The sequence below is a fragment of the Panthera leo genome, chromosome E2 (assembly GCF_018350215.1).
Source record: "Panthera leo isolate Ple1 chromosome E2, P.leo_Ple1_pat1.1, whole genome shotgun sequence".
Taxonomy (NCBI): Eukaryota; Metazoa; Chordata; class Mammalia; order Carnivora; family Felidae; genus Panthera; species Panthera leo.
In genome coordinates this window covers 12,957,005-12,976,918 of record NC_056693.1, presented here as the reverse complement: position 1 = coordinate 12,976,918, position 19,914 = coordinate 12,957,005, and the positions used below count along the sequence as shown (strand labels likewise).

At 60.7% G+C, this 19,914-nt stretch overlaps 1 protein-coding gene across 8 annotated transcripts; it reads right to left on the bottom strand.

Annotated features, from left to right (window-relative positions):
- Positions 1–552: 552 nt before the first annotated feature.
- On the bottom strand, positions 553–18,977 carry ARHGEF1 (Rho guanine nucleotide exchange factor 1). 8 transcript variants are annotated; one of them, XM_042918293.1, is made up of 32 exons: positions 18,796–18,933; positions 15,981–16,122; positions 14,426–14,468; positions 14,260–14,343; positions 13,688–13,801; positions 11,403–11,501; positions 11,158–11,200; positions 10,713–10,959; positions 10,305–10,334; positions 9,929–10,028; positions 9,688–9,784; positions 9,576–9,611; positions 9,305–9,442; positions 8,481–8,586; positions 7,984–7,995; positions 7,272–7,439; positions 6,845–6,990; positions 5,260–5,406; positions 4,830–4,912; positions 4,484–4,609; positions 4,280–4,394; positions 4,084–4,184; positions 3,813–3,890; positions 3,479–3,554; positions 3,231–3,398; positions 2,627–2,714; positions 2,406–2,492; positions 2,049–2,119; positions 1,874–1,960; positions 1,418–1,587; positions 1,214–1,316; positions 553–906 (listed from the first exon to the last, which is right to left on the bottom strand). In XM_042918293.1, exons 3-31 carry the CDS (start codon positions 14,453–14,455, stop codon positions 1,233–1,235), a joined length of 2,931 nt encoding a protein of 976 aa, XP_042774227.1. In that variant the 5' UTR covers positions 14,456–14,468; positions 15,981–16,122; positions 18,796–18,933; the 3' UTR covers positions 553–906; positions 1,214–1,232. The 8 variants fall into 8 exon arrangements, with proteins under 8 accessions (XP_042774227.1, XP_042774223.1, XP_042774224.1 ...); XM_042918289.1 differs by having other exon boundaries at positions 15,992–16,122; XM_042918290.1 differs by lacking the exon at positions 18,796–18,933 and adding an exon at positions 17,583–18,010 and having other exon boundaries at positions 15,992–16,122.
- Between the last annotated feature and the right edge of the window lie 937 nt (positions 18,978–19,914).

Sequence of the window (19,914 nt, the reverse complement as noted above, 5' to 3'; positions counted from 1 at the left end):
ACCCTGGGTTGGGGTCTCACCTCCCCCTTCAGAGGGGGAGGGGACACAATGGTCTCCAGCCTCTTTCCCAGGCTCCGGTTTGAGGGGGCTCCCCGCCTGGCCCCACTCTGAAAGTGCAATATGGCGCCCAGCCTCTCCTGCCCACCCACCCACCCACCCCTGTGCTGTGACCTGCGTGTTTGTTCGGCCATGTCTGCTCTTGTGCCAGCCCCAGTCCTGACACCCTCCCCACACAGGCCCCCTGGGGACAGGGAGCTCAGAGCAATAACCCCGCCCCCAGCCCCTGCCCAGGAGGGCCCCCTCCCCACAACCCCCAACAGCCACCTCCAGAGAGTTTACTACAAAAATAAAGAACGGAAAGGAGTGTGAGATGTGGGGGAGCCCAGTGTCATGGGTGACGGCGGGGGCTCAGGGTGTGGGAGGAGTGGCCTTGGGAGTCTCTGTTAAAGCACAGGAATCAATGAAGAACTGGAGAAGAAGGGGATGTCAGACAACCCAGGAGGGTCCAGAAGCCACTCCAGAGCCCCCACCCCACCCTCACACACACAGACCTCTCCTTAGGTAATATATATTAAAAAATAAACCTCCAATTCAGGGTATAAAAACAGAGCAAAGGCACTTGGGGGTGGGGGGATGGAGGGGTGGCCCAACCCCAGGCAATACAGAGCTGGCCCGGGGAATGGGAGGTCACTGTGGGTCCGCCCTGGAATGAAGCCCTGAGTCCCCCAAGCAGAAGGCAGGAGGGAGAGAAGGCCAAGGCCAATGGGAGGTTGGGGGGAGGCAGTGATCCCAGCTGAGCCCCCCAGGCACGCCTGGCTCCCTCTCCTCAGGCCCTTGGGGTTGGAGATGCTGCGGCAGCTGTGCGGTGGGGGCGGGTGGCCCTCAGTCTTGCAGAAGGCCTGGGGGCTGGAGGAGAAGGGAAGCGGAGAGATGAAGACAGCAGCAGAGAAAAGGCGGGGAGATGGCGGGGGAGAGGGTGTGGAGTTGGGAGGACAGAGGTGGGGGGCAAAGAGGAGGGAGGGAAGGGAGAGGATGGGCAGGGAGGGGACAGAAGAGCCCGAGAAGCAGAAACTGATGGCCAGGAGGTGGCACGGGGAGATGCAGCGAGACCAAGGGAGAGAGATGGACGGGGCTGTGGACAAGGGAGCCCTGAAATGCCCACTCTGGTCCCTCCCCTCTGGGCAGTGTTGGGGCCTCCGGTTCCCCCACTCACCTGCCTGGGACAGGGAGCCTCAGGTACAGCCAGGCTGGGGGACAGGGTTTTCCCCAAGCTGAGATAGGAGGAGTCGTAGGCGACAGAATTCCTCTTCCACCTCCTGGTTGGGGGGGGGACGGGGGCAGAGAGGTCATCAATGAGTGAGGTCCCTCCACCGAGCCCCATCCTCCCCCAACTCTGACCCTCCCCCCAGGCCACCACCTCCAGCTGTTTAATGGTCTCCTCCAGGCTGAGCAGCTTCTCCTGAATGTCCTGGGTCTGGGTCTGTGTCGGGCTCGGGGGGCCGCCCCCCGGGACCCCATCCCCTTCACGGGGAGGCCCCGCCCCACTATCTTCCTCCGAGGGAAACAGGAGTTGCTTCAGGGACAGCACTGGCCAGGGACAAGAGGACAGAGTCAGAGGCAGGACTGGCAAAGAGGGGAGGTGGGGTGCAGAGGTGAGCCTGTGGCTGGAGCTGGGGCAGGGTGGGAGGGCATGGAAGATGGCGTCCTGGGAGAGGTTGAATTGAAAGGTCAAGGAAGGGACAGAGGCTGCAGAAGGAGGGGCTCGGCCCCCTGAGGGTGGCGGTACAGGCCTGGCATGCAGGCCCGGGCAGGAGGCAAGCTGGAAAGCCGGGCTGGCAGCAGGACGGGACGGGACGGCACGGCACAGGGCTACCTTTCTCAAGGGCCTTGGCCGCCAGCTGGCCTTCAGGGCCAGGTCTGCAGTAGGGCAGGAGGGTGCTGAAGATTCTCTCCATGCGGCCTGGGTGGGGGAGCAGGGAGGGTGCTCAGTTCCGGCCGGGTGTCCTCGGCAACCCTGCCCCCTTCCAGCACCCCCCGAAAAGGCTCACCGTCAGCTGGGGGCATCTCTCGGCCACCACAGTTGCCATTGTCCGAGCTGCTGAGCAGGGGTTCCCGGGTGCTGTGGGGAGGAAGTACTGGGTGACCCCACAGCCCTGGGGGGCAGCAGGGAGACAACAGCAGGAGGCAAGGAGGTTCAGAGACAAAGAGAAATTGAGGCTGGAAGATGGAGACAGAGGGACCTGGAGAGGAGCCAGATGGGCTGTGACGGGGTGGTGGGTGTGCATGCACGTGCACACACATGCACACACACACACACACACACAGGGCCAGAGCTCAGGTTCTGGGGCACAGAAAGAGGTCTCCCCCGGCTCCTCAGCCCTCCAATTTCCTCCCAGGCCCCTCACCTGCTTGGGCTGGGCCGGGGTTTGGGGCGAGAGGCAGGGGCAGGGACCTTCAAGGATCCAGCGGTCTCCGTGATGAGGGCACACCAGCTGGGGAGACAGGCCCCGGGGCAGTCAGAGCCCCCCAGACCCTGTGTCAGGGCCTCCCACCGCCAGCCCTGCCCCTGGAGACCCGGGGCCTGGACCTCCTCTTCCACCCAAGCTTAGAACCCAGACCCCCTCACTTCTTCCGTTCCGACACGGTCTGGGCCACCAGCTCGTAGATCTGAGCCTCTTGGTCCCAGGTAAAAATGACATAGAAGGCTTTGTGATCTGCAGGAAGAGGGAGGGGGGTTTTGGAGCCAGGGTCATCCCACCTTGTGCCTCCCCTGAGCCTGGGCAAGCCCCTGACTGCGGTGGCCTCAGACGCCCCAGCTCAGTCCGTCCCTCCCTCTCACTCCCCCTAATCCATCAGGCAGCCAGTCCCCAGTCTGGCTCCACACACAAGCCCCTGGAGCCCCTGGTGCAGCTTCCCGGCAGCACACGTGCAAAGCCCTCCTCACTGGGCTCCCGCCCCCACCGCTGCTCCCCCACCATCCCCAAGAAGCAGCCACGGTGTCTTTTCGAACGCCGGTCAGAGCTGGCTGCTCCTGTGCGGGCACGTGTAGCCCTAAGATCTACAACCCGGCCCGGCCCCCCGCCATGGCGAGCTGGGGGCCTCTCACACCGCCCCCTTCTCAACCTCCGCAGCGGCCTCCCAAGTGCTAGAACGTGCGTTCCCCAGCTCTCTAGAGGGTCACCTCCCGTTCCACGGGCGGGTGTGCCCGGGGCCGCCGGGCCAGGCCTCACCGGTGGCCACCTCGCGGGTCATGGCGGACGTGAGCCGCAGCACGGGCCGCAGCATGGTCTTGCCGTCGGGGGTGGGCGTCAGCGTCCGGCTGTGTGACTTGAGCAGCAGCCGCTCGTCCTGGCGCTGGAGCAGTAGCAGCAGGTCGTCCAGCAGGAGCACGTGGACCTCTGCAGGGCAAGGCCGGAGCTCAGCGGCCTCCCCGCTCTGAGTGCCCCGCCCCTGGGCCCCACTCGGCGCCAGCACCCACCTACAGCCTTGTCCTTCGTCACCCGCCACGTCAGCGGGCCCTCGTGGACCAGCTTCCTCTTGGTGATATCTAGGTTCTGGAGGCAGGAAGGCGTCATGGTCGATGCAGGCGAGGGCAGGGGAGGGTCGGGATGATTCACAGGGCCAGGGTCATAGTCGGGGATCATCAGGAGGGGCAACCCGCTGGGAATGAGGAGGGGTGCAGGGCACAGGGGTGGCTCTCACTCCCTGGGTGCATTATGGGAGACTCCCTGGGGCCAGAGGGTCAGGGCTGGCTGAGGGCAGGGGAAGGCAAGGGAGAGGAGAGGAGGGGAGGCCAGGGCAGGCAGAGCCACCTTGAACTCGTTCAGCATGGGGTCGCTGCTCTGCCGCAGGTGGGACAAATCCAGGCGCTTCTGATAATCCTTGAGCCGCTGGGGCAGGGAAGGGAGAGTCACGGGGACAACCCAAGGGCTGGGGCTGACCGACAGTGACCCCGAGGGGGACAAGCCAAGGGCTGGGCCCGACCTCCCAAGAAGTGGCCCCGGGAGGACGAGACAAAGGCCGGGCCAACCTCTGCACACATTCGTCCCAGTGCCCTGGGCCCAGGGCCACACGCGGGCTCACCAGCAGGTCCTCCATGTCGCGCACAGCTTGGTTGACGTGGTGCAGAATTTCCCGGCAGCACTCAGCCGCCCGCTCCACTTTCTCCCGTTCGGCCAGCTCTTCTGTGGCAGAGGAGACACCGGCCCCGGTGAGCTCCAGCCCCGGAAGCTCAGGTCCCACAGCCACGCGGGAGATGGGAGAGCGGGGCCCGCGGTACCTGTGTTCTGCCCGATGCTCTGCAGGAGCAGGGGGTACTTGGTCAGGCGCTGCATCTCCGTGGGGATCATGTCCTTCAGCTGCAGGCGGCGGCACCGCGGGCGGCTCTCGGCCTCCTGAGGGGAGAGTTGCGTGGAGGCGGCTCACCTCGGGGACTGGGACACCAGCCCCCTCCGGGGCCCCGGGGTCCAGGCTTCCCCCTTACCTGCACAAAGGCGCAGAACCGAGGCTCCTTGCGCTGTTTGGCTTTGAGCTGCTCTAAGGCAAATGACTGGTGGCTGCAGAAGCGGGAGGAGATTTTCTGGAACCAGGAGCCTTCGGCACCATCAAACTATAGTGAGATTCAGGCCAGGGAGGGTGTCTCAGGTAGGATTGGAGAGAGCAGGGCCTCACGTGGGAATAGCGGCCTAGACAGGAGGACAGGGCTAGGGGCCCAGACCCCCGGGTCTTGATGGAGGGGAGGCTTGAGAGCTGGCCTCCTCGGGCCTGGATTCCAGGTCCCTGGCTGGGAGGAGGGGCTCCCAGGGGGGGCAGGGGCTGGGCACCCTCACCCGGGCCAGCAGTACATCTCCGATCTCCTCAATGAGGTAGCCACTATCCTGCCTCCGCTTCATCAGTTGATCGAGGAACTGGGCTGTGGAGCACGGTGAGGAAAGGGGGTGCTCTGTCAGGGCCCTGTGAGGACCTCCGTCAGGGTGCAAGGTTGTATGCAGAGCCGGTCAGGAGACGGTGGTGGCTGGGCTGCAGGGTGTCTGCCTGATCCTTGGGGCCAACGGGCTGTCCCCCACCCCACCCCCACACTTATTGATGTGCCCCATGGAATGTGAGCTCTGGGGGTCTGGGGCTGTCCCCACTGCTAGAAAAGAAGCTGGCCGGGGTAGGGACTCAGGGAGACGTGCTAGGCTCCAGGTCTAGCTGCCAAGGCCTTGAAGGAGGGGGCCCATGGTGGGGCGCACTGTGGGGCCGCTGCCCTGCACTCACAATGCACCTCGATGAGCTCGTCCAGGCTGGGGAAGATGTACTGTAGCTCCTCCAGGGGGAAGAAGCCTCCTTCCGCCATGGGCTGGTAGAAGAGGTCGTGCAGCACCCGGAGCATGCGCACATGGGCCGCCTCGGTCACCAGCAGCTCTGGTGGGGGGCAAAGAACAGGCAGCATGGCTGGGGAGAGTGCAAACTACAGGGTGCAGTCTCAAGGGCAGGTTGGGAGAGGGGGACGAGGACGACTCTCTCTGGACAGTCATTTGCCCCTGAAATAGCCACTGAGGGTTCCTTAGCCCATCACGGCTTTTCCTCGGCCGCAGCAGCCAGCCAGGCTGTGGCCACGGCTCCCAGTTTGCCTGGCACCGATGCATTTCCCGGCACGTGAGATTTTCATTGCCAAAGCCAGGAAACTCCCAGGCAAACTGGGATGATACGGTCACACCACCACCAGCAAGCCTGCAGCTGTGTTTCGTGTCTAAAGGTCCAGTGAGTCTCTCAGCCTTGGTTTCTGGAACAACAACAACCCCTCAAACACACGCTGATAGCCTTGGATTCAGGGACCCCGCCCCCAGAGGGACCATATGCTTGGATTTCAGGGGCCCCAGGAGTTCCTGGAGACCGAATGTACAATTCCACATTATTCGTATTTTTCTGACTAGAGAAAGTGCTGTGCTGTCTGCTACGGTAGCCACTAGCCACATACGGGCCTTCAAAATTTAATTAAAATGAGATGAAATACAAAATTCACTTCTCAGTTGAACTGGTCACATTTCAAGGGCTTAAGAGCCATTATGTGGCTGGTGGTAACCATGCTGGACAGCACAGATGTTGCGTGTTTTCATGATTCCGGAAAATGCTATCAGATGGCGTTGCTTTATGTTTGGATCACGTCCCTAGGAGGGTAACACAAAAAGGATTCACCTAACTGCCCTAAAAATTCCAAACGAGTACCCTTCTTACTAAGTAACTTGTAAATGAACTTCCAAACCAGAGCTTCCAAAAAGGTCTTCTACTTTTGCCAAACCCCCCTCCGCACAATTTGAAATCACAGAAAAGAATCGAGACAGAAATGATACTCCCATCATCTCTCTGCCCAGAAGCAAGCACTGATATATTATCTTCTGAAACTTGCCCATTTCGCCCCTAAACGGTTAAGATCACAGTAATAACCGTCACATCGGAACGTTCTTACCCAGCCCCACACCCACGCTAAACATCACGTGAAACATCTCAGCTTCGTGACAGTCTTTTGGGGTAGGACCATTACTATCCGTGTTTCCCAAATAAGGAAGCAAGGATTTGCGCTAGAAATACAACTTTCTGTACCATTTCCAGCTCCTGCCTGCACTGTCCCGCACTACCAAAAACTCTCTGCGGACGTCAGTTCGACGGGCTGACAGCCACAGTCCTGTTCCACGAGTGGCTGTTCTACAATTTACATAATGAATGGCCCTCAATGGGAACAGGCCAGCTTGCAGTCCGGCCTGTTGTCATTGACCCCCGGGGGGACATCTCCCCGCACCTGTCTCTTCGGCAGAACTGGGCTGTGTGGCTGGCCACAGGGGGTGCAGGGAGGGGTACTCACCGCTGATAACCTCCTGCCGCTTCACCTGGCTCTTGGGCAGGCTGTGCAGGGTGCCTGGGGGGACGAGCTCCCGCCAGCCAGGGGGCTCTTCTGGTTCCAGCTCTAGTCCAGACCGACCTGGGTCCCCTTCATCTCCAGGCTCAGGGCTGTGGGACAGAGGCTTTGTTAGGGCCCTGGCTTGGGGCATCCCAGGGAGAAGACCTCCATTCCTAGTGTCCAACCCCCCTCTGTGGCCTTGGCATTCAATGCCTCCAAAGTAGCCCATATGCCCCCAGATCTCTAGAAAGAAGAGTCCCACACCTTTCCTGTGACCTTGGTGACCTTAGCATCCAAAACCCAGGTCTCTGTCACTCTGGCAACAACCCCGCCCCCACCATCCTTCTGACTCTCCAGGCTGCCTCAGTGGATGGGGGGAGGAATGACCTACGTGGCTCGTCGGGCAGGGCCAAGCACGGCCGTGGCAGAGCTGGGGTCCATGTCCACGTCACTCCGGGAGCGGCCCCCACCCCGGCCCTTAGCCCCGAGGCTGCCCCGGGAAGGCCGGCGGCGGTCACTCACCCGCAGGCTCTCCGAGCGCCCCAGACGCCCCGATAGCCTGGACCCCGAGGCCAAGGACAGAGTCAGCCAGAGGCCAGTACAGAGACAGGGAGAGACCAAGACAGGGACAGAGATGGGGAGAGACCAAGACAGGGACAGACGGGGAGAGGCCAGGACAGGGACAGAGGTGGGGAAATACCAGGTCAGGGACAGACAGACCAGGACAGGGACAGACGGAGACGGGGGTAGGGGAGACCAGGACAGAGATTGAACATGCAACAGAAGAGAGGAGAGAGTCAGAAGGAGCAGTGGGACTTCGGGGTGCTGGGGCAGTGGGGGTGGTCAGGAGGGGTAGGGAGGGAAACCCGGTATGGAGCACAGGACTGACCCCTCCCTTCCCTGAGGCAGGGGGATGGTGGGGGCAGAGCTGGGAGTGAGGTGGGGAAGGGGATTTTAATACTTAGCTCTTCTGCTGGGAGGGTGATGTCCCCACCCACCCCTTGCAGGGTGAAGGGGAGGGGGTGGCCCATGGGGAGAGGGGAGGGGCTGGGAGAAGTGGGGGAGGGGCTAGCCCTCCCCCAACCCAGGGCCCAGGCACCCACCTCTTCCACTTTCTGGGGAGAGAGGGGCACAGGGTCAGAGGTGGACCCAAATGGAACCCAACTGACCTCCCCCACCCACCAAAGGGTCCCCAAAGCAGCGGCACAAGGACAGGCAGGGGGCAGAGCCTGCCCCCCAACTGTGAGGGGGACAGGGCCCCCAGGCATGGAGCACACAGGGTGGGGGATGGAGGACAGGGCACGGGGAGGCAGGAGCAAGGCGCTGGGCGGTGGCTTAGAAGAGGAGGGAAGGGCTGAAAACCTGAAGGGGCTTGGAGCGCAAGAAGAGGAAGTGGGAGGAGGAGATGAGAAAAGAGGAAGCCGGAGAAGGAAAGAGAAGGCGGAAAATGGAAAAAAGGAGGAGCAGGGCAGAGTGGAGATGGTTCGGGGACAGCAGGTGCAGATGGCAGCGCGACCCGGCACACGGCACACGCCTCCCCAGCCTGGTAAGCCTGGTCCTGCTCCCAGCAACCCCTCCCCCCGCACCCGGCCCCGGGCACCTCTCTGTCTCAGCACCCTCCTCCGTGTTCTCCGGGGGCACCACGGGCTCCAGGCTGGCCGGGCCCTGCGGGGGAGGGTCCCCCAGCTCTGGTGGGGCATCAACACCTGTGCGGGCAGCGGGGGAGAGCGAGGCTGGCTGCCAGGCCCTCGTGGCAAGACCCATGCTCTGGGGGGCCTCCATGACCCCCGGGGAATGGGGGATGGGGGCTAAAACTACCCAACGCCGGCCAGACACCAGAGGCTGCCCTGTGCTTCAGCGGGGGACGGACAGATGGAAATGGAAAGGCCTCTAAGAACACGGCTGTGGGCAGCTGGGGCCGGCGGGGGGGGGGGGGGGGGGGGGGGGGGGGGGGGGGCGGAGGCGGTGAAGAAAACACTGAAGCAGGGGAGACCGGGTGCTCTGCATGATGCCTCCGCGTCCATTCCCTCTCCCGAGCCTCAGCCGGGACTTACGGGAAGTGGGGGGGGGGGGGGGGTCCCATTTAGGAACGAGGAGCCTGAGTCTCAGACAGAGGAGTGACTCCCGAGATACAACACAACTAAGCCGCAGAGCCAGGATCTGAACCCAGGCCCAGCCAAGCAGCTGTCTCAGACCCATGGGGGTGACTGACAGTGTACTGAGAGGGTCCTGGGAAATGCCGCTGTGGGGGGCTGACGGGAAACGTAGTCCAAACAGGTGGGAAACGCATCACCTGGAGAGCAGCGGGAGCCTGAGAGGAAAGCTGTGGAATGGGTGAACTGAGGGAAGGGGGTGGTTTTATTAACAAGACTGGTGACCAGGAGCAGGGAGGGGCGGTCTCTCTGAGAGACCCAGGAAACTCACCTGGCTCCCGGTCAGGGCTGTCCCCAGACAGAGGGTGCAGAGAAACTCCAGGGATGTCCTGCCCGGCAGCTCCAGTGTTCCGGTCCCGGGAGGGCACCCCCAGGCCTCCCTTCCTTTCTGTAAGGCCTGGCTTCTCAGCTGGGGAAACATCCAGAAGAAAGTGGAAATGAGAGCCCAGTGGCTCTAACCCACACAGCAGCCTGTGCTCCAGCTCCATCCTCCTGCCCCCCACCCCCTCCCCGAGGCCCCCAGCTAGCTTCAGGACCATTACCATCAGCCTCGACTTTGAGGTGTCGGAAATCTGGAGCTGAAATGAAAAGACGGGACCATGAGGCGGGGGCGGTGTGGGGGAAGTCAGGGAGGGCCGGGGCCAGCCACCTCACCCTGAGGCTCTCCCCGATTCCAGCGGGCAGCATCCAGGAAGATGCTCAGGCCTTTCTTCGTCTTGGTTGGCTCATCTGACCGCCGATTCCCTATCATCTAAGGGAAGGAGGAGAGTGGAGAGGGGGCTATGCATTTCTGAGACCCCAACAAAGCTGAACCAGACCCCAGGAGGCCAGAGTCACGGGGCTCCCCAGGAGTCCCTGGGGAGAAAGGGCCAGGTTTGGGCGCTCAGGGAAGCACCTTTTTTCGGAAGAAATTCCTCCCTGACTTCTTGTCCCCGCTCTTGGTCCGCACCCCAAGGTGGCGCATGTACAGGCTGATGGCGTTGACCACAGCGGCACTGTGGGAAGGGGATGGTGAGGGCCCCGACACGTGCACAGATGCGCACACGCCCATGGCCACAGGGACACCGCTATCCCCAAGCCTTCCCCTCCACGTTCGCTCCCCACCCCAACCCCACAACAGCTTCCAAGTGAGTGTCTGAGGAAGGGGGAGAGGGCTCCGGAGGGCAGGGCCAGGGATGCCGTTCCATGCCCAGGCCCCCAGACCCCTGGTCCTCCTCCCTGGGTCCCAGGGGGCTAAATGCCTCTCCTGCTGTCCTCTCTGCTTCCATCACCTCTTTTCCTCATCAGTCGAGATGGTGTGTCTGTAAAAAAGAAGAAAGAAGTTTGTGATAAACTTGCTGGGACAGGAGAGAAAGAAGAGGCAGAGAGGGAGAGTGCCAAGGCTGAGGGGAAGGAGGATCACAGCAGGGAGGAGTGTCTCTTTCGAGGGCACCAAGGGCAGCCGGGAGCTGCAAGGACAGGACCCAGGCGCCAGGCCCACATGCAAGGCTGTGGAAAGACCTGGAAACTGGGAGGGTGCCCCAAAGCTGGGAAGAGAGGACACAAAACCAGACAACCAGACGGATTAAAATGCCAGGGCCAGGGGACCCAGAGCCCAAACGTTAAGGAACGAACCGTGAAGTTGCAAGGACCACCCCCCCCCCCCCCACCAGGCTGGACAGGGCACGGGCCCCACTCACTGCATCTCTTCCAGGTGGGTCAGCAGCCGCTCGGCCAGGTGCCGCTCCCGGGCCTCAAAGCTGGCACGGTCCCGCCCCACCCAGGCCTCCAGCTGGGTCAGGTCGTGCTCCCAGGGCGTCATGCCCATGAGCCGCTTGGAGCGGAAGTCCTCCAGCAGCTGGCTGACGGTGGCCTGCTGGCTCTGCACCACCTCCTGCACAAACTGCCGCTGGAGGTCCTCGGAGAGGAGGTCGGGCCGTGTGCGGTCTGTGTAGGGACACAGGCAGGGGGCTGGAGGCCAGTTCCACCCATCCTTGGGCTGCAGTGACCAGGGGGAAGGGGAGGAGGAATCTCTACTGTCCCCGTGAGCAGAAAGGGTGGCCTCCCTCCCTGAGACTCCCCGGATACCCCAGCCCCCCGGCTAGCAACCTCTCCCCCACCCACAGTCCCCTTTTCTCTCCTTACCAAGTTCAAAGGCGACAGTGGGAGGGACTGGCACCCGCAAAACCTGCTCGGGACAGAGAACAGAGAACGGAATGAAGGAGAGGACTGGGCAGTGGTGGGGTCACGGGACCGCAGCCCAGGAGCCCACTGGGAATGACGGTCTGAGGGGAGGGAGCGGCGGAGGGTGGGCCAGGGTGGCCCAGAGTCTCCCCAGGACCAAGGAATGGTGGGGGGAGGGGCTGGGGTCCCCCGAAGGTGTTTCTCACCGCGGTCTTTTCCAGGAAGCTGTGGCAGAAGTCGAGGAAGGCCTTTCTGGCCTCCTTAGGGCCCAGTGAACCCAGCATGTCCGCGTGCAGGCAGCAGAGCTGGGGAGACAGACTGTCACTCGTCTTCCCCCTCCCCAAACCATATTCTCCCTCAAAAAGCCTGGGGCTCAAACCTTCTGCTAGTGCTCCCTGATTTCCATCATCCCCCCCCCACCCCAACCCGGCCACCCAGGCCCTTGCCTCTCTTGGCCTCCCTGGGGCCACCAAGAGCATTTGCTAATTTTCTGTCCCGTGAAATGGCTCTCTCCGATTCTGTCTCCTGGCGTCACCTGCTACACTAAGACAGCTAGGGGCGCGTACCAGATGCTGCTCTAAACCCTTTAACCACGTTAACCTGGTCAACGTTATCCCATTTTACAGATAAGAAAACTGAGCTGAAGAAGCTTGCTCGAGGTCACACAGCTAGTAAGTGGCAAAGTTGGGATCAGAATCCAGGCAGCCTATTCCACTATACCCCACTGCCTAGGAACACCGTGAGCAGGGCGCCCGGGGGGCTTAGTGAGTTAAGCATCCGGCTCTTGATTTCAGCTCAGGTCATGATCCTCAGAGTCGTGAGATTGAGCCCAGAGCTGGGCTCCGTGAGCTGGGGGTGGAGCACGCTTGAGATTCTCTCCCTCTCACTCTGCCCCTCCCCCTGCTCTGCTGGTGGGTGCTCTTGCTCTAAAAAAAAAAAGCCACAATACCACGAGAGACTTGAGGATGCGTGTGCGCGTGTGTGTGTGTGTGTGTGTGTGAGGTTCTGACTCGTCTGTGCCCCAGACAAGGCCCAGTGCACAGTGGGGGCTGAGTAAATAAACAGGTGGACAAGTGGGCTCTCTCATTCATTTACCGCTCTTTTCCTGAGGCTGGCTGTGTGTCAGCCCCATGCTGGGTGATGCTGGCAGGGCACTGGAAATTCCAACCCGGCTCCTGGGGTCTCTCGTCCGGTAAGGGACATGGTCTCTGCGCTAAGGACTTGCCCCAGCAGGGGCAAGAATCTATTTCTCTGCTGTAACCATTTCCAACAAATCTGCGTCTGCACACCCCCAAACTCCAGGAGAGGCCAACAGGAAGCAGCCCACGGGACCGCAACTCTTTCTTGGCCGCTTTCCCAGCTGATGAGGTGAGGGAGCAGCAGGAGGACAGATTCCAAATGCTGGGGTGCGGGGAAGGGGGGCATCTGGGTCACCTCAGCCAAGCCCCCGGCCCTCGCCAGGCCTTAGTTTCCACATCTGTAAAAGGCCATGGCAGTCAGCACCACCCTGGGCTGAGTTCCAAGAGCTCAGGTTCTAGAAACCTCAGGTTCAGTAGGGGGACCCCCTCGCCCGGAGGGCCAGAGCCTCCATTCACAGGCAAGGGGCAGCTACTTTTCTGGAGAGAAGGCACCTTCCCGATTCCTGCCGATCTCGGAAGCCACAGGATCAGTCAATGCGCCCTCCCTTCTGCATCCCCCAGGCATCCTGCCCTGGCATTTCTATCAATCTCTGGTTTCCAGAGGGACCTACTATGCATTTCCAGTGCAGTCCAGTGCTCTAGGCTACCCCCTAACTGCAGCCTGTGCTGGGTTGCCCTGGGTCATCTTGGGAGGAGATCCTTGCCTGGAACCCCCTCCAGCCCGAGCGGTGGCCTCTTCCTTTCTAAATCACCCACTGGGTTCTCTGGACTCTGCATGTTTCCAGACGGCATGGCTCTCTGGGCATCCACCACTGCCCAGGTAATTTCTGTCTGATATCTGTGGATCATCAACTGCATTCTCTCTGCCTTGTGGGCTGCTTGTGGTGGCTTCTTATTTCTGGACCGGGACCTCCTGTGCCACCTGGACCTGGGAAGGCTAGTGGCTTTCTCCCGTGCACCAGCCCTGAATGACCGGTGGCACCTGCCGAGGCCACAGAGGGGGATCCACTTGCAGGGTCAGTGGGAAAGGTCGCTGTCACTGCCACGGGCTGGGAAGGCAGGGGTGGGGCACGGTCTCTGCCAGCTTCAGGATTCCCTGCTGCCCTCTGGGTGCCCCTGCTGGGTGTACTCTCCCGCCTGCACCTGCTGCTCACGGAGACGGACACGGGGCACCTGCAATCTTGTCGGGATCATGCGGCTAGTTCTCTGGCTCTCTGTTTCTAGATCTTGTGCTGTGTATTCTGGATCTGTTTTCCAAACCCTCCCAGCTCATCTTCACTAGTCCATCTCTCTGAGTGCTGTGGCCTGTCCCGGCCCCACCCCTCCCTCTGCCCACCCGGCCTTGCCCTCACCAGGGGTCCCGGCTCAAACTGCAGGGCGACGTGCTGCAAGAAGGCCATGAGGTGGGCAGGCCGCCGCTTCACCTGCTCCAGACTCTGGAACTGGCTGTTTTGCTCCTCTGCATTCTGAGGGTGGGGATGGGGGTGAGAAGGTGGGGAGAAGGGGAGCCTTGGGCTTGACCCGTCCCCCACCCACACCACCATGGGCAGTGGTGTCTACGTTGTAAGGGTGGTGGCCAGCGCTGGTGTCGGGGACAGGGGATGAGATCTAATGTTATGCATGTGGGTGACAAGGACAGGCATTAGGAGACAGAGTAGGGGTCTGTGCCGCAATTAAGGAAGACGGTGACAAAAACCAGGGTGAGAGTAAAAAGGGTGAAAGTCTGTGCTCTAATGGGGCATCAGGGATGGGGTAGTAGGGGATGGCAAAGTGGTACCCAGAAGATTAGAGAAAGAGGGGCGAGCGGCAAGAGGAGGCAGGGGGCAGCATCCAACGATGGACCTAAGGAGGGAGGGGACCCTGAAGATGGGACTTGAGGGCTGGGGCCTAGGGAGACTGGGACAGAAGCTTTTCCACCCCTCACCGTCTCCAGCTCATTCTCAAAATCTTCGTCTTCAGCCCCGATGATGCTGACTGGCACCAGGCCAGGCCGCGGTGGTCCCGGGGCCTGTGGAAGAGGGATGGCTTCAGCTCACAGTGCTCCTCACTTCAGTCCCCCAGTCCTCTCACCCCAGGCTCTCTCCACTCACCAGCCCGCGGGCAATGTCGTCTGCCTCCATGGGCTCCACAGGGCTGAGGAAGAGGAGGGGCCACGGTTAGGGGGGGCAGGAGGCAGCGGCACAGGCACAGGGCGGTTACTCACAGATTCCTGGCCCAGGTGTGAAGGTGAGTAAACAGCACCCCCCCCCCCAATCCCGGCCTCCGCAGCTCAATGGGGCCTCTGTGTGGCGACAAAGAGCCCTTCAGAGGCCAGCCAGGGCGGGGAGCCCAAGGACAGGGAGCCTTGGAATGGGGGGAGAGATGGGGGCCCAGGAGCCTGGGTCCATGAGAGAGCTGTGGACATGAGAGCCTGTAATTTGGGGTCCCTAATGGAGGAGGGGCCGGGGGGCCTGGACTCCTGGGTCTGAGGGAGGAGGGGGCTGCAGGCTGGGTCCTAGGGAGGCAGGGCCTGGAGCCAAGCAGAGTTGGGAAGGTTGAAAGGGAGGTAGAAGGGAGATAACTGGGGTGTGGGGGGCTCTCCTCCATCTGACAGGCTTGGGGCAGGATGTTGCCTCTGAACCCACCAGCCCCACTTCCTGTGACAGGAAACCTAATGGCAGATCCCCCAACCCCCAACTCGCTCTACATTAGAAAACAAAACTGAACCTCCTTCCCCAAACCCAGCAGTTTCTTTCCCTCGGGGACCCGGTATCTTCGCCAGCTTCCAATCCCAAAAAACAAGGGACAGTCCTCAGCCAGTCCATCCCCAAGGGGTGTCGGTCTCCCTCACCCTGCATCAGTCTGTCTGGTCGGCCCTCCTGCCCCAGCCAGCTCTCCCTGGCTGTCTGTCCCATGAATGTGCCTCAGGTCTTTGCCTCTCTTCTCCCTGTCTCCCTTTCCTCCCTCCCTTCCGGCCCGTCTCACTTCCCCACCATCTCTGCCTCCCTTCCGAGTCAGGAACCTCCCCCTAACACTGCTTCTGCTGCTCCCTGCCTGTCCCCTGTGTCTCTGCCTGTCTTCCCCTGTCTGGCTCTGCAGCCACCTCTCCAAGTCCTCTCTGAGTCACTGTGTCAGATGCTGTCTCTCATCTCTCTCTCTCCCATCTCTTGCTGTCTCTCCCATCTTGTCTCCCTTAGAGTCTCCACTTTCCCCTGTGCCTTCCCACCGCCATCTTCTGTGTCCTTAATTAGGCTGACTAATGCCACTCGAGCCCGTGTCAGGCGGGAAGGAGCTGTGGAAACAGGGTGGGGTGGACCAGCAGGGCTGTGGGGGGGGCCTCTCCCAAAGCTATTTATAACCCCGGTCGCCTCAGACCCAGCCTTCTCCCTCCTCCACAGGCCTCCTCCCTGGCACTCAATAAACGGTGGCTATGATTTTGATTAGGCTCATCAGACAGCGACGCTTTCTGGAGTCTTCAAGTGCTGTCCTGTGGGTTCCCCAGGGCACGCATTGTTTTTATTCTTTTCCATAGAGTGTATCTGTCCAACTTCAAGTTTGGGTTAACTTAAGATTTGAGCACCGTTTAAACTTCACTTAAATAAATTTGTAAACCAAGGCAAAAAGAAAAAAAAAATAGTGCTTATTTATGACAAAAGCTAAACTTACCTAGCACTTACAGTGTGCTAGGCATCGCTCTCAGTGCTTCTCACATACGAACTCAACGCTCACAACCACAAGCACCCCATGCGATTAGTATTCCCGTTCGAGATGGAAAACCTTCACCAGGCCACCAGCTGCAACTTCTGGGCTGGAAAACATGACCACGCACATGGAACGTCCGTGCTCATCCCACTTGGGGGGGGAAGGGGCGGGGCGAGGGAAGGTTCAACAGAGGCAGGGAGGTTCCAAAAGGGCAAAGGAAAGGACCCACATTATGTGAGCAAATGCTCAGTGCCAGGCAGACCTGGAATCATGCACTAGATGCTCGTGACCTGCTTCATTCCTCATCACGCTAATACGAAATAATAGCTAACACCTGATCTGCGCTTAAGGGCCACTGAGTATGTGCCGGGTACAACGTAACTGTTTTATAGGTATTAACTCATTGAATCCTCTAAATGAACCCTGGAGTTCAGTTTTATAACTATCCCCCTTTTACAGAAGAGGAAACTGAGGCACAGCTCATAAGGGACAGCGCCAGGATTCAGACCCACGTAGTCTGGCTCCAGAGTTTATGCATTTATCAGAATGTGCTGCTTCAGAGCATGGGGAAACCCCACCCCAACCTTAAGAAACTAAAATCTGAACCGAAGCTGAGACCTATAGGGTCTCTTTATGGTGTCTGGGGACGTCAGAGGTATGTGGGCACTGTGACCTGGGCAGGAGTGCAGGCTGCTGCTGAGGCTGCTTCACAGGGACTTAGGGCTCAGAGAGGATGCTGGCAGGGAAGGTGAGGGGTTGGCTGCTTAGGAGATACAGGGTGAGGGGCTGCCACGAAGGGCAATTATAGGTTGAAGCCGTCAGATGGATCTCTAGGCAACTGACAAGGCCTAAGGTCCAGCAGGGGGGACGCTGTGTGCATGGGACTGGGGGTGGTGCTGGCTGGGGAAGGTTTAGAAGGTTCTTAGAGATAAGGGTCCTAAAGCAAAGCAGACACGGGTCGGGGACTACATGGGCGCCTGGATTCTGTGCAAGGTTTGGGGTCTATAAGACATTGCATGGATGACCCTGGTCTCCAAGAACCTCTGGGAGGGAGCCTTTAAGAACCTAAAATAGAGTATTCAAATTAAGTCCATGAAGGGCCCTTGGAATGTATAAGGCCCCAGATTCTATTTGACACACGGTGGGTCTACACGGATCTGGGGATCACACAGAATCATGATTCCATATGTAAAATAGCCAGTTCCTGGGACCTATGTAAGGTAAAAAGGGAACCAGGATTCTATAGGAGCCTGTGGTAGTCCCAAGACCTAGGATCTACAGGGCCCAGGATTCTAGGAGGTACTAATGACTGATCTATTAAGAAGCCTGCCTCTATTAAGAAGCCGAGTTTCCATGGGGGGCTAGCAGAAAGCTGGTGAGCCTGTAGGGCCTTGTAATTTATATGGAACGTGGCGGATCCATAACAGCCCCAAATCCTATGTGGGACGTGGCGGGTCTATACGGGCCCCAAATCCTACAGGGGACGTGGCGGTTTGCACGGCCAGGGATGCTGGGGCGGACCTGCGGAGTCAGGGTTTGACGCCTGACAGGGGCCGCGTCCCTCACCTGCTCCTGGTCGTTGGAGTATCCACCGCAGCCGCCAGAACCGAAGTCTCGGCGCGCCGGTCCCCCACCCCCAACTCCGAGTCGCTCTAGCTGTCCCCAAATCTACCTTTGCTTCCAGCTCCACTCCTCCCGCCAGCCACTCTAGCCCAGCTCCTGCCAGGCTACTGCCCAGGCGACTCTACTCCTCCCGCCGGCCGCTCTAGCTCTTCACTGCGCCACGCTGGCCAGACAGGGCCGCTCTGGCCTGCCTTGGAGGACTGGCGTTTCCGTATCTCGACTGCTCCTGTCACTCTACCCTGCCCCGCCCCCAGGCCGACTAGAAAGTGGTTCCAGCCCCCTGGCCAAGGCTCAATTCGAGAGCTCCGAGTCACCCGTGGCCCTTAGTCTCCGGACTGGGCTCCCCACCCTATCTTGCCTTCCTAACTCCGGAACCAGCTGAATTCCCAAGGTGTACGTTAATTTTTCCCCGCATCCCCCACTCCCCACCCCCCGCCCCGGCCGCACGCTTTCTGCTGGGGCTGTAATGCAAAAATCCTGTGTGCCAGCGTACCTTTCCCGCAGATACCTTTCCAGTGTAACCTGGAAAAAGTAATTACCTCTTTCCGAGCCTCAGTCTTCCCACCTGTACAATGGGGGGAAGGTCTCTAGCTCTGTCCCCTACAACCCATGTCTCAGGGTATAACCAATGGCCCAGAAAAAGAGCTTTCCAAAACTGCTTTCAAACGGCGCTCTGCAACTTTCAGCTTCACCGCGGCCTACGGCGTGGTTACGGACGTTTTTCTTTTTAAGTGGCCCTAAAGCATGTGGAGTCGGAGGAAGGTGCTTGAAACACCTGCAAGTTCAAATCCCAACTCCACTCGGTCTCACGGTGTGTGTACCCTGGGATGAGTCGGTTCCGCTCCCCGAGCCTCAGTTTCCCCAGCAGTACAATGGGAGTGGTCATCCGTCCTCGGCTACACAATTGGGAGGCCTTGACCCCGGCCTCGCACCCCTCACCCCCACTTACGGGGCATTCGGCAGGCATGAGCTCTCTCTCCTCTTTGCCCCTTTGACAGATGGGAAAACTGAGGCCCGGGGAGGGGCGGCCGCTGGCTCTGTGGGGCGCAGCGAAGGCCCCTCCACTGACGGCAGCGCCCCGGCCCCCTCCCTCCTCCTCCCCACTTCCCCGGGCAGCCGAGGGGCGGGAGGCCGGGCGGGGCCAGGGACGGTGTACCTGGTGTCCGCGCGGGGAGGCGACCGGCGGGGCGCCCGAGGTCGGGCTCGGCGATCCCGGGCCCTGTGTCCCGGCTCCCGCTTCCTGACTCTGGCGGGGCAGGAAGTTGGGGCGTTTTTCCGGAGGCCCCCGCCCCGCCGCCCCTCCCCGCTTCCTGCCCGCGCCCCGCGCCCGCCCGGCACCTCCGCTTCCTTCCCCTTCTTGCCGCTCGCCCGGCCCCTCCTTCCCCCCCTCGGCAGGGGACCCGTGGGCCCCAACCCCGCCCCGGCCCCGCCCGGCCCCTCCCGGCTTTGTCCGTCTGTCCATCCGCAGGGCGTCGGCCCCACGTTTCTCGCCCCTGCCGGGTGTCCGCCATCGCCTCCCTTGCTTTCCGTCCGGGTCTCTCGGTCTTCCTCTCTTTTATTTGCCTCGCTGTGCGTGTTTCTTTACGTGCCCCTCTCTGCCACTTTCTCTCCGTTGGGGTCTTTTCCTCCCGCTCCCTCCTGCCCCCCCCCCCCCACCGCTTCCCCTCGTTGTCCCTCCCCTCTGTCACTTCTCCCTCAAAGCCCTTCTCTTCCCACCTCCGGGGCTCTGTATCTCTCTGCATCGCCACCTCAGTCATTTCCCCGACTGTTGCTTTCCTTAGAGTCTCGGGGGGTCAGCCTCTCCGTGTCCATTTTTTCATGGACCTTTCCTTTCTCTCTCTTCCTGCTTTCCCTCTGTCCCAGTACCTCTGCCTCTCCCTGATTCCCTGTCCATTCCTTGTTTTTCTCTTCACTTGCTCTCTCTCCATCACTATCTCTCTGTGTCTTGGCCTGTCTCTCCTCTCCCAGAAACCCTGTGTCCCTCTGCTTCTGTCACTCGCACCCCCCCCCCCCCCCCCGGGGCTCCCTACCATCCCCAAGTCAGAGCCACAGATTACAAATCCCTCTGCTTGGACTCCACTGCCAGAGAACAGGTATGGCCTGGCTGTGATCAGGGTCCGAGTCTGGTACCGGCCCCACCAGACAGGCCCCTGTGTTTGTGAGACTTAAATATGCAGAAATGGATATGGTCACCTGGCTCCTTCCTGTGTCTCTTCCCTGCTCTGGGATGTAGCCTGGGCAAGATGCTCCCCCAGACACTTCCTGTTTCTCTCAC

Coding starts and splice junctions, on each gene's coding strand:
- ARHGEF1 (XM_042918289.1), bottom strand. Junction 10,960..11,157: donor CACTGTCGCCTTTGAACTTG/GTAAGGAGAGAA, acceptor GTCCCTACACAG/ACCGCACACGGCCCGACCTC. Junction 3,399..3,478: donor GACGAAGGACAAGGCTGTAG/GTGGGTGCTGGC, acceptor CTTGCCCTGCAG/AGGTCCACGTGCTCCTGCTG.